The 14,152-nt window shown below is 32.7% G+C and overlaps 1 protein-coding gene across 2 annotated transcripts in view; it reads right to left on the bottom strand.

Annotated features, from left to right (window-relative positions):
• Positions 1-14,152, bottom strand: part of Utx (Utx histone demethylase) — a 176,912-nt gene that overhangs the window by 22,265 nt on the left and 140,495 nt on the right. For both annotated transcript variants that reach the window (XM_089232840.1, XM_089232841.1), the window contains 6 exons: positions 12,096-12,485; positions 6,589-7,152; positions 6,282-6,381; positions 5,864-5,934; positions 5,632-5,766; positions 3,369-3,442 (listed from right to left, as the gene is read on the bottom strand). In XM_089232840.1, the coding sequence (XP_089088966.1) occupies positions 3,369-3,442; positions 5,632-5,766; positions 5,864-5,934; positions 6,282-6,381; positions 6,589-7,152; positions 12,096-12,485 (1,334 nt within the window). The remainder of the gene's footprint in view (positions 1-3,368; positions 3,443-5,631; positions 5,767-5,863; positions 5,935-6,281; positions 6,382-6,588; positions 7,153-12,095; positions 12,486-14,152) is intronic.

The raw sequence follows: 14,152 nt of genomic DNA on the forward strand, positions 1-14,152 counted from the left end.
ATATAACCATTCCTGTAATCAAATTAAAAATACAAGTGAATACGCATTGTACATGAATTCTGTGTTCGTCAACTGACTAATTTTATATGTTTATGCTTAAATATATATTTTTTTTTTCTTTGTTCAGTTAAAAAGTATCTAAAAATATATATATGACTATAAAATATTAACCAATTAGTACTGTAACAAGGCTGTTGCATAATTCAATTAACTCTATAATTTAACTTATATTGACCCACTGGAAGGACTATTAGTCCCTTGGGGTCACAGAGTGTCTGTGTCATCGTAATGTTACTTTTTGTGGAGTTTTATTGTTTTGTGTTTTCCTCAGTCTGATTGTATGTTTTATGTGTTTAGTCCAATAAAAATTATGCAACCTTCTGATAATAAATTAAAATAAAATGTTTATTAATGCAATTAACACAATTCATATATTGACTAATCTATATATATTTCTTACATTTTAATTTTAATAAAAGCTTTTCCAATTTAATTATTTTATAGGAATTATCTATCTCAAGGAATGATTTTGTTGTGAGAATTCTTATTAAGCCTATAATAAAGACGTTTTTGTAGTTTGCAATGATTTACGATATACAGGGTGATTATAACTAAAATTCCAATTTCAAAACACTTTAAAATAAAAATCACTAGTCAAAGTGACGTGAAAATTTGCATGAATATTCCTGAAGCAATGGAATTTTGTATGGCAAAGGGGGAAAAAAATACTTTAAAATGTAAAATAGAAGATGCTGTACTCATCCAAAACATACAAAATTTGCTCACAGAATGGAAAAAATAGGTAAACAGGACAAAATTATAATTTTGCATCACTTATAATTAGCATCGCACCATTTCATAATTTATGGGAACCACAAAAAAGAAGTCATTCAAACAATCAACTACAACTTACACAAGAAATGTTAAATATGTTGTCCACCGTGTTCTGGCTGTAGGGTGGAAGTGCAAAAATTTTTGTTCAGCAACAGATCAGGGTATGTCATGGTAATGATGTGGGTGTGATTTCAGTTCACCAAAATTTACAATCCGACTACTGCACATAACATTTTGAGGTATCCCCACAGCCAAAAGTTGCAAGGGTTAAAGTAGCTTTCAAGTGTCGTGTCATCCTGTAATTGTCAAAATAGTTTCAGCAGCTGTTTTGCTGGTGTTGCAACATGCACCTTGATAAAAGTTGTGCTATCCACCAGGGCTGGACAAATCGAAAAAAAATTTAGGCACCAGACAAATTCGCTAGGAGCAAAGCATGTTTTTCCATCAAAAAAAGCAGTCCTAATTAATGGTTTTTTTTTTTTTTTTTACTTTTCCAGCACTTTATAACCCATTCCCATATTGGAAGATGCATTATTACAAAATAAAATAAAAAAAACAGTCATTCTGACCAGTGGTCCTCATTGTATACTGTTTTAGAATCAGAATTTCAATTATAATCATCCTGTATATAGCTGATTATTTTCCATAAATCACTTACTACTGTACAGTAGAACCTTGATTAACTGGGGTTAATGGTGAAAATATGAAAAAAAAACAAAACACTATAGAATATTAAACTTAGATATACAGTATGAAATGTGCTGCTTCTTATGGAAAGAAAATGAAAATGTCTGGGAGGCAATGGAACACTGTATACTGCAGTGTACACACACAGCAATGTGCACTTGTCTTTATCCTTTAAGGCAGCTGGTGTCTTTTTGAGTTATAAGACCACCTGCTCTTAGTATGGTAGAAGTCACTGCTGTAGCTGCTTTTTTTGTGAAGGAAAAGAAACAAAAGCCTGTGAGATAATACAGCATCACATATTTAGATGTGTGATACAATCATCATTCATGTGAATTTGCTTAAGATAGAGCATCAGAATACAACCCAAAGTTAGAAAATGTGGTAAGAATGAGAAATTTTGATACAGTATATGACTTTGAGCTACTAAGCTACTTTTTATATGAAAATATATATATTCAGGCCACTTTTATGAGATTTTTTGAAAAAAAAAAAAAACGCTTATACCATCTAACACCATTTAAAGATATACCATCAAAATGTACCCCAAGAATAGAAAATGTGGTAAGAATGAAAAATCTTGGCTAATAATGAACCAATATGATATTTTTCAAGGAAAAAAAAATTATATTTTGGCCACTTTTATATGATTTAAAAAAACCACTTCATGGTTAAAACCAACGTGGTTTAAATCAAACAACCCTGGTACAAATGCTTGAGAATGCAGGAACAACATTTCTTAAACACTTATGTAGTTTAATATCTATACGGTTTATTAATACATGATCTCATTATGCTTTTCTGGTTGGTATGATTTAAATTGAATATACTGCATTTGTATCTTACTATGTCACATAATAAGATGTATAATAAGTCTACATGATTCAAATCAAAGGTTCTCAACCTTGCGCCTTTGGGGTATTAGAAGAGGGCTGAGGGTGAAAATAAAGTAAAAGGGAAGAAAGTGCAAGGAATAAAGGGGGTTGCAGAGGTCTTTGGAAAAAAACCACAAATAGGAAAGAATTTAAATGAGATATAGTGGTCAATAGTGTGATTTTGGAATCCAGCAGAACCCCCACACAAAGGAGGCTTTATTTACAAAAAATTTCATAAATATATATCCCTTTCTTATTTATAAAATTTCATTAATCTATCCCATAATTTCTATAAATTAACTTGATAAGTAGAAGAGATTTCACTGCTGGATGTTACAGCCCTGATTAAGATATGGGGCCACAAGAAAAAAATGTAGTATAAAGGACAAAAAAAAAACTAAGAAATACTGATTTACATGAACAGGTCATCTTGAAACTTTAGAAAATACTGATGCAAATCATCATCTGCATAGATTTCATGAATATTTACACGAGTTTGAAAACTTCACCCTTTTTTAAATAATAACATCAAATACAAACACTTCAGAAGATGTTACTTTGACCATCACTGATTTTAAAAAAAAAGCATGGGAATTTTGTCTTTTAAATCTGAAATTCATAGAGTTGAGGGTTGACTATACATGAAAAACACAAATTATGATAAAAGCCAGAAAGCCAGACTGGACATCTCAGTGTACTTACAAATTCTTTCTATTGCCACAAACTATTAATTTTAATACAATAAAAAACACACATCAACAGCTGAAAATGCTCCTACCAAAAAAATAAAATAAATACTCTGAATTTTAGGAAAACCAAATATTTTTCTCGAATGCCCTTCAAAAAAAAAAACCGCTCAAACATAGTGAGTGCACTTGAAGCTTATTACACTGAACTGGGAATACAAAAAACAAGTGATACTGAAGAATTTAGCACTGCATTTAGAAGCTTAATGTATAATATAATTGTATATACCGAGACGTTAGCGATGAGTTAGAGTCACTGTCAGATTCACGGCACTGCGTTCCTTGGGCTTTTTCCTGCTCTTCCTGAAAGGAAAAGAAACAAACATAAATAAATGTTAAAAGAAAGGTGGTTTTTTGGGGCTTCAAGGCTGTCATTTATTTGGGTTAGTCCTCAATGTTTCACCAAAATGTTTGGGTTAGTCCTCAATGTTTCCTCAAAACTAGTGGTTACAAAGAGATCAAGGAAAAAGTGCTAAATATCCCTAGAATAACCGCTGATACAACCAAGGGGACCCCTTGAAAAGAGATTTTTTTATTTTTTGTTGTGAAAAAATTCAGATGTTTCACCCCAGTAAAAAAGGGGTCTCCTGCATTACATTTTTGTGTACTACATAGAAAACATCAACACTTTCAGTGATCAGGTAGGGCAAAATATTGATGTATTAAGATGCCCTAAAAGAACAAAAGCTCTGGTGACCCTTTTATTTCAGAATAACTTGCAAACCATTAGAATAATACTTCCAATCGGGAAAAGAATTGAAATAACGTGTGACCTCAGATACGTCGTTCATATTACGAAGGGTTGTATAGTTATTAAAACTATACTCGCTGTAAATCAGGACTAGGTGACCAAATAAAAAGTTAATTTCTTTTAAAACCCAACAAGAAAGTTCTTGCCCTGTCTCTCTTGATCACACAATAACAAAATTCCATGTTTTCAAGTGCAATATTTGCTAAGATACTTGAATTTGAAAATCACTGAAAATAAGGGAAAGAACAGAATATGAAGCACAGAATGAGCTTTTCTGTTAGTTTATGTGGTTCTTTCCTTTACATTCAGCAATTTCATAATTCAAATATCTTCACTTTAAACATGGGATTTTTATTTTTGTTGGACTCAAGAAAGACAGGAAGATCAAATAAAATGTTAATTTTTTTTTTAAATTTTGATATGTATACACTCCTTGCAATAGGAATGACATATCTGAGGCCTATGCATTATTCGGATACTCTTCCAATTTGAAGTATGCTTCAAGGATTAACAGTTTGCAAATTATTCCAGGATAAAGGGACTTTCTTATGCACCCTGTATATTGAACATGGTTTTGAAACAGATATAGAAAATAGTAAGCAAAGTAGAAAAATAAAGTTACAATATTCTTTAATAAATATTGTTACAGACACATTTATCTTATCAAGGATATTTTGGAGTTTTATCGAGAGAAGTAAACCATTGGATTTTAAACAATTTCAATCAAATTTGAAAAAAAAAAGTTGTTGTAGTGATTTATAATTATATAGAATATTATTGCAGCAACGTTTTACTGTATATAATCTCAGTAATATAATCCCATATAAATATGCTTAAGTAGGAATGTGAATTTTTTACAGATTTGTAACTCTTGTAACTCAGTTCATGTGAAAATTTCAGTAAATACATACATCGGATTTATTGCTGTCTTAAAAATTCTTTTAAAATTTAACCCCTTCGGCATCACGTCATAGATTTGGCTTTTTTGTGCCTGTACGGTCGGCGTCGTATGTCATGCAATGAAGAGGAAAATTACATCATCGAAAGTGAATTTGGCACTACTTACATGTCGCATTACGTTATAAGATTGTTTTTTTTATTTTATTTTTTGTATTTCTGAATATTGCTGAGAGATGGGCTTTTCGTTGTGCCATGTTTTGAAATTTTTCACATGCAGCGTGATATCTGATAGAATGTAAACTAGAAAAAATTTTTTATAGTTTTTATTTTTTGCAAAGTAAACAATAAAATAATCTGCAATAAATGGATTTCAATGTGTTTTTTTTCTCTCTGACGGTCAAGAAAGATTGTAAAGGTGTTTTCATGATAAGGCTGTAAAACCATTTTCCAAAACTTTTTTTTACGTATTTTTAATAATTTTTTTTATGCAGATATTTATCTTAAGCACCTCAAAGAAATAGATTTGATAAATATAGTATCAGACTTCTTATTTATTTAAAACTTGGATGCATTGCAGGAAAAACTAGAGATCAGTGAATGGGATATTACATGTACGACCACCTGTAGGTCATACAAAAAACCGCTTCCAGACAAAAATATTTTGCATTTTTGAATTCAGGATAGAACATATATTACTTTTCAGCAATAAAAAATGCTTTTTTTGGATAGGAAATTTGAAAAAAATCTGACCAAGAAGGGGGAGGGGGGTACACTTTGTGTTGAAAAAATATTTCTCAGAAAAAAATTCAAGGTATGTACATTATTGTATTCTTATACAAACCCTGAGTGACTCTTGAAATGAAGATGCTTGATACTGAGCGTAACGTGCAATTGTTGTGTGAGACCTATGACTTTCACATCGCCAAACCTGTTTTTTCTTTTCTGAATCCCAATTTTCATCAGAAGACTGTAGAAGCTGAAAATAAAATTAGCAAGAAAAATTAGACTTATCAATGCTTTCGTATTATAAGCAATATAAAGTATGGAAATATGATAGAAATCAATCTGCTTACCTGAGTTCGAACTTCAATCGTATGATCTGGATTGGCTTCTACTAATGTCTTTGTAGAAAACAGCCCCAAGTCTAGTTTATATATAGACATGTAAATATTATTAATATAAACTTAATGAAAAAATAATTTGTACCAAAACATCATATTGAAGTATTGCCTGAGGCATTCAATGACTTACAAGCTGTTTTTGGGATATTAGACCATGGTCTAATAGTCTGGAAACTGCTTGTAAGTCACACATCATATTCTCATAATGTTATGGGAAAGGTTTTTTCTCAACCATGAAAACATAAATATAAATAGTTACTTTTTATAACAATAAGAAAAAAAACATTTATCAATGTTACAAAGCAAATTGAAATTTGATATTAGTTTCAACACTGAAAAAATGAACTCTATGTCACAAAAATGTACTAACCAAGTTTCAGGACATTAGTCATGCCTCGTATCACAGCAATAGGGTGCGCCAAACAGAACTCTTGTAGTTGAGGAGAAAATGCATCTTTCTTGTTCTCAAGCTATCAAACAAAATTATTAATATCTGGTTAGTAAAAAAAAAAGTAAAAATATGTGCAATTCTGTATTAACTAACAGCAAATAAAAATTTCAAATGTGTGACATTTCCCCACCCCTGATTGATAACAGAATGGAAAATGATTTGCTATCAGAGTGACATAAAGAATATGACATTTTATAAATATAACTTAGCAAATGAAAATACATACAAAAACACTTGGAGTTGGCGGGAGCAGCAAATCTCGGGTTGGTGGCGGGTATGGTGGATCTGGCGGAGTTGGAGGAGGGCAAAGTTCTAACATAATGCTTGTATTTGAGGCAAAATTCCCTTTCGGCCCTTTACATGTAGCTAGCAGCTGTGAAGAACTCAAATTTATAGACAATGATGGAGGCCATGGTAATTTTGAAATGAAATCTTTGTCATCCTCAGTTACTTTGCTGTCCAAAGCCACTTTTTCATCTTCTGATTTATTCACTATCCCATCAGACTCTATTTTAAATAAATCCTTGGATGATTGAAGAGTAGATTTCAAGCTATCACTATCATGTAAAAACTCTTTTCCCCTACTTGCACCAACAGTCTTATTTGAGTTTCCTGTGTGGGGTCTTGAACCAATTCCAAACCTGGGTCGGCATTCACCAGAAAGTTTGGCTAGTAAATCTTCAGCAAGTGAAGTTGCTACTTCATTTTTTGATAATAAAATCTGCAAGTCTTTATCACTCAGAACAGTACTCAAATCTCTTAAAACCACTGTGGGTTGTGAACTAGATACCTGCAGATGAAAAGTAAAAACAAAATTCAAATTGATATCAGGAAAATTCAGAAAGCATAATTATCTCTTCTTTAATGCATTTTTACTATAACACCATTTTGAAAAGTTAATTCAAAAGATCGCAAAATACTGTAAGACATTTGGCTTACAGTTTTGATTCTAATGATTTTAATCCTGAAAATTAATTTGTAAATTAAAAGACATGCTTCAGTTAAAATGACAAAATATGTTGGATTTAGGGATGTTAGGTGTGTGAAGGGATCCGGAAATTTTGCCCCCGTCACATTTCACCCTGGTACATTCGGCCTCTGGGACGTTTCACCCCAAAATTTTCGTACCTGATATTTCACCTGCCCTGAACGCGTGAGTGATTGCCGCTGTGGTGGTTGAGTGGTCATAGTGACGGACTCGCATCCCAAGTAGTCGCCTGACATCAAATATGACGTGAAAATTTGGTCATTTTCTCTGAATGACGTCAGTCAAAAAAAAAATCATGTCATTTCAAAGTCATTTAATGACCACGAACTATAAAGGTCAGGAAATAATGTGATTCTTGATGACCTTAATGAAATATCCGGTCATTTCATGACCTTATTAGCCATGAAGGTCATGAAATGACGTGACTTTTTATGGCGTAAATGATTTTGCGTCATAAAAATCACGAATTTCTTTCCAACTGAAAAATTCTGTTCCGGATGAAAATATCTCAAAATTATCCAAAATGTTTATTAATGAACCTTCAGGGGGTGTTTCAAAATTACCCTAGGCATATTCGTTACTGGTTGTACAAGATAAATGCAGTACTTTTATTTGCAATTTTGTTTTGAATAGAAATGCAAAATTTTTCAATGAGTAATTGTTCATATAAATTTATCAACACGTTATATAAATTATTATTGTATCCATATCATGTTTTTTATGGAAGATCAGAGGATCTTTGAAATCTGTCAACAATTGAAAAAGATGCAATGAATTCTTTGACGTGTACGTTGAACTAAATAAATGAATTTTTTAAAATATTTTTTTTTGATAATTATAAATAACACAAATAATTATATTTATAATTATATTACTATATTATTTTTCAAGGATAAAAAAATAAAAGAAAACGAAAAAATAACTGCCATCGGCTAAACTCCGCAAGAAATTAAACAGTAATTGTAATATAACTAATCAATACTTTTAAAGTCTTCATTAAATAACATCAGATGGTTACAGCTACGATAGTGCGATCGGTAAAGGCATGGCGTGAGATACATAGGGACAAACCGCGAACGGACTAGGTTCGAGTCCGACCTGCACCAGAAAGTCATACTTTTTTCCCCCTGTCTCTACGAATAGTGCCATCTATCTTCTGAAAGTCGAACTATTTGCAAATGGTCTTTTTTTTTTAACGCTTTTTGACGTTTTCAAAATGGACATAATGACCATTTTATCACGTCATGTTTGAGACATTTTATGACTTCCAAAAAACATTTTTATTGACGTCAGGCGACAACTTGGGATCACGAGGATCTGGGTTCGAACCCCACCGGCGCTACAGTGGTGGTCGGCTGAAGTTAGTTTTCTGTGGTTCCCAACTTCAAGGCGCGAATGCGAGCTGATCTCTCCATTAAAAAGTCTCGCTACAGAGAGCAACAGGCCTACAACGTTACAAATATTCAATCATTACACTTCACTCACAATTTGAAGTATAGATGGCAGCACTGAAATATTACACACTCAGGCTGTTAGGTGCACTCACTTTGTTCCAGACTCTGCCACGAAGCTGGGCTGGAAGAGATCTCGGCAACGGGATAAGTCCGGTGGCAGAGACCCTGGCGTTCATTCATTCATTCATTTGTGTGAGTGATTGTATGAGTGACTGACTGTGTGAGTGACCATATAAGTGTATGAGTGACCAAGTGAGTGTGAAATCGGCTTTAGGAGTTGGTGACAGTACAAATCGAATGCCTTCTGGAAATACAAATACAACGCCACAACAGGCAAATTGCCCAACGAGGTGGCTGACTTAAGAACATCATGGATCCCCGAGCCATTTTTTGGAGGCCCTACCTACTACTGCTGCCCATGCTGCAATCCTGTTTAAGTTGGTCTGCAGCAACTCCATATCGATTTGATTCCCGATTACCCCCCATTAGCTTCACGTCATCTGCGAATTTGCTACCAATCCCATCAATACCCTGATAGAGTTTATCGATAAAAATTGAAAAAGGATGGGGAGCCAAGGACACCTCCTTGAGGAACTCCACTTGTGACGCCTGCCAACCAGAGAATTCCCCATAACTCGTTGCGACCTATCTCTTAACCATGATTCTATCCAATTGAACAATAATATAACTGACACACTTATTGGTTGCATTTTCCAAGTTTCCTAAAAGAACTTTTCTAACACTTTTATAGTGTAATCCCGACCTAAGAGACTAGAATTCCCACATTTGCAAGAGATATTCAGGATTCCATGCCTTGTCACAAAATTTTTTATAGAGGACTTCAGAAGAGCAAGGGTTCACACTCACTAGAACCAGCCCATCCTTTATCAGATTGAAGATTGTCAGAAGTGTATAATGTTTATAAAATTAGTATTAATTTAATAGTTATAACTTCATTAAATCTAGCATAAATTTGTGAGATTTATTCATAAGCTTGAATAATTAAATTCACAAAAAAAAAATTTTTGTATTCTTTGTGACTTTCTTTTCATCCTTCAGAACAAAAGCCTTATTTCTGTGTGTGTGTGTGTGTGTGTTTTTTTCAAAGGTATAAAGGACCAACACCATCAGCAAAGGAAGCATCCCCATACCATAGCATTAATGCCTTTGTGTTTAAAAGTAATGATCTATAATAACTTAATAATTCTTGTACAGGGCATCCCACAAATGCCTACCTAATTTAAAATGTAATAACTTGGAAACTGTGATTGATAGAAGTATAAAATAAGTGGTATGTTTATTTTGAAAACCATGAAATTTTTAATACAGAGGTTTCAAAATTAATTACAAATGTTACTGACGGATGATGCTGCACATCAAAGTTGCAGTACAGAGTCTGAGAAATAGGCTATAAACTGTCCATTGCAAGCATTCATTGCAATCTCATCACAATCCATTCAAAATGTGAATTTTTTGCAGCACAGGGATGGCGCAAGCAATGACTATTAAATAGTATGTTACAATTTTGGAACAATTTGTTGCCTGGGGTGGAGGACCAACAAGGCACTTCATGGTTCATGCAAGATGGGGCTCAATCACACCATACCACAAAGGTTTTTGCCTTGCTTGCAGAACACTTCGGGAATAGAGTTATCGCATTGAGCTATTCCACACTCATTGAAACAGGCATGAATTTTCCTCTATACTTACCAGATCTTACCCCCTGCAACTACTTTCTGTGGAAGAAATTGAAGGACACTGTTTCCCAGAACAATCCTGCAACACCGGACAAGCTTCAAGATTTGATCTGTGAGGCATGTACCTCCATTTCTATTGAGACACTACAGAGGACAACTGAAAATTCCATTTTATGTTTGTGCATTCTCTGTGCTGTAAAAGGTGCACATTTTGAATTGATTGTGATGCGATTACAACAACTGCTTGCAAAGGACAGTTTATAGCCAATTTTTTGGACTGCATACTGTAACTACAGTGCACAGTGTCACTTATCGGCAACATTTGTAATTAATTTTGAAACTTCTATATCAGATTTTCATGATCTTAAAAATAAACATAGCACTTGTTCCATCACCGTTTCAGAATTATTTCATTTTAAAATCAGAAAGTCCTTTATGGGACACCCTGTATGTTAATGAGCCTATAGCAACCATATGCATCAAGCATGTATCCTAAAAATCTTGAACTAAAAAATAGATGGTTCTCATTTATATACAGGCTATTCCAAATTGTTTGTACAGCGGATATCTCTGTAACCAATGACTTCTGAAACATACCTTCAATTAAAAAAAGTTTTATTTTCGATTACCTTAATCTGGTGCGATTTTATAAATGTCTGAACACATGAAATTTCAGCAGCTTTTAGAAAATGACACTGAGAGGGACTCAACTCTTTCTAGTAAAAACAGTATTGTGTGCTTATACAGGCTGTCCCAAATTGTGTGCACATCAGATAGCTCTGTAACCGCTGACTTTCAAAACATACTTTCAATTGCAAAATGTTTTCAAATGACGTGCAGTTACTTTAAAATCTCAAAATTTGTTTCAAGGTTTGTATACATGAGAAAATAAGAAAATTAACTTTTTATATATTCCCTGTGTGCTCAAAAACCAAATTAGAAAGTTGTTGAACTGTCTCTTTTGAGGCCAACAAAAAAATTTATGTTTCTAAATACAATATTCACTGAGATATTAAAATGTGAAAAATGGAGAAAATTTTGGAAAAAACAGCATTAAATGTGGGTAAAACAGTTTTCCCATATTTAGAGCTGTTTTATCCTGAATTTCCTCTGTTTTTCAAATTTGAGTATCTCAGCGAATATTGCACTTAGAAACGTGTAGTTTTTTTTTTGGGCCACAGGGAGAGACGGACTACAACCTTTTAATTTGGTTTTGAAGCACACAGGGACTGTACAAAAGTTAATTTTTCTATTTTTTCATTTATACGAACCTTGAAACAAATTTTGAGGTTTAAACAAGTGCCCGACATTTGAAAACTTTTTGTAATTAAAAGTATCTTTTGAAAGTCATTGTTTACAGAGATATCTGCTGTGCAAACAATTTGAGACCACCTGTATAAGATTATACATATATTACAGTGAAAATCCTATGTAACAATACCCTCTATAACAGTAATTGCCTATATAAGAAACAATAACGCTTTTATAACAATACATTTCTCTGGTTTGAGTATTATTATATATAGGCATTTCACAGTATTTTTTTTATACTAAAAATTTACTATTTTCCAAAATTCGAATAAACTTATCTTACTTGTGCCAAGGACACAGATCTACTTGACGTTCCTGTTTGCCGTGAAGGAGTGTTGGACTGTGATGCAACAGGTCCTGAAGCAGCAGTAGGTTTCCCTTTGACTAAACTACCAGAAGTTGTTGTTACTTGGCAGGATTCTGTATTTGTAGTTGTGCTACCAACCGTGTGCACTTGGTGACTGGCAGGACTTGACTGTGTTAAACCAACATTAGCACTTTCAGAAAGTTTACCATCTGGAACTGGAGAAATGCTTGGATGTGAAACACGCATCGCAGTAGAGTCAGGTGAAGCATAGCCACTAGCTGAAATACTACGAGAAGATGATGCAGGATTTTTGAATACTTGTGTGCTAGTAGAAGGAAGGGCTACAGCAGGCTGGCCAGTAGGAGCCTAAAAATAAGAAATATATTTTTAAAATCACATACTCTCTGCAAGAACAATTATGCTCACGTATGATAGAAGGAGGAAGGGCTACAGCACTGGTTGGCCAGTAGAAGCCTGAAAATAAGAAATATATTTCAAATTACATACTCAGAGCAAAAACTAATATGCCATTAAAAACTAATCTTAGGTTATAAGCTGGTTTTTTGATTTCATTTTGCAATAATCTTGATATTAAAAAAAATTTACAATGAAATTTTCAATTTTGAACTTAAAATTTTTTAATATATGTTCTATTTTAAAGGTACTTTAAATTATGAACTTTATACTCTGTATTGTACAGATACCAGCTAACTTGGGATATTAAAAAATTATATACATTTTTTTCAAGGGATAAATTATTTTTTCAATGATTTTCTTGAAAATAAATTTATGAACATTTTATCTACTTTTATTTTTCAGCCGTCTTCAACAAGCATTTTACTTGTGGCTTTAGAGCTTGTATTTGTCAGCTTGATAGCTGCTTGTTTTTTTGTGGTCTTACCATGTTTTAAAAATATGTATATTTTCTATATATATCTCATTTCATTTCTCTTTAAATCTCTACAATGTAAGTATAAAAATGGCTGTCTATTTGTATGCATGCAAACTGAGGTCACTTTAGGACAGAAGGAGAAACTTTAGGACAAGCATTATTTTCATATTTGAAATTATGTGGTGAGCTGAGTTTTCATGCTATCGCCATGTTCTTGATTTAGAATTATTCACAACAATTAGTAGAATCTGCTGAGGTGCTCAAATATATTCTGAGTAATGCTTCTGACTGTTGGTGCCTTGTTTCTTCTCTATTTAGTGATTATTATAACTTTGTGAAACCTCTGAAAACTTTGATTAGTCAAAATCGTACGTCAAGTGAAAACAAAAAGTAGTTATTCAATTCATAATTTTATAATTGAATTATTTTTGTATGTTAATTAAGTAATTTTTTACATAATAAAATTTAAACACATTACATTTGATGGCGTAACATTAAGTAGTAACATAGCTGTCCAAATTTTGGTAATTTTAAAGAATTATTTTCGTTTGCTCTGACTTTTGAATCCGAAGTTAATTGTACGCAGAAGGCAGGAAAATATATTGGAAGTGGCAAAATGAAGAGGACAAACTTTGGTACCATGCTGCAAAATTTGACAAAAGAAATTCCTGTACCCAAAAAACTTAAAAATGATTTATTTCTTGTCAACATGAAGAAATAGGTTAAATTCAATCTTAATTAACCCATTTTAATGACAACTTTGATTTTTTTAAAAACAAAAAATAATGAGTGGAACCACTTCCACCATTTATTGGCAAAGAAAAAACTTGAAATTTAGAATGCCTAATTTTCTTACCAACCGGCATTAATGAATATTTGTAAAAATTTCACTTATTTTTGTGTTTCAATAAAACATTATAAATAAGTGAAGAATTTCAATCTTTTGCAACCTCCCATCACCTGTATTTAGAGAAAAGGTAGCTTAAAACTTCTGGCATTAAAATCAGGCATAGAAACATGCCAGAAAAAATCCAAAAATAAATTGTTTAAAAAAAAAATGTGACCACCTCTCTTATTTCTTGACTTTCTCATAACAATGGACACCCTGTTTTACTCATCAAAATTACCACAGGAGAAAATA

The sequence above is a fragment of the Pholcus phalangioides genome, unplaced genomic scaffold (assembly GCF_987345545.1).
Source record: "Pholcus phalangioides strain wild (caught in Gottingen) unplaced genomic scaffold, Ppha-v1.0 ptg000007l_1, whole genome shotgun sequence".
NCBI lineage: Eukaryota > Metazoa > Arthropoda > Arachnida > Araneae > Pholcidae > Pholcus > Pholcus phalangioides.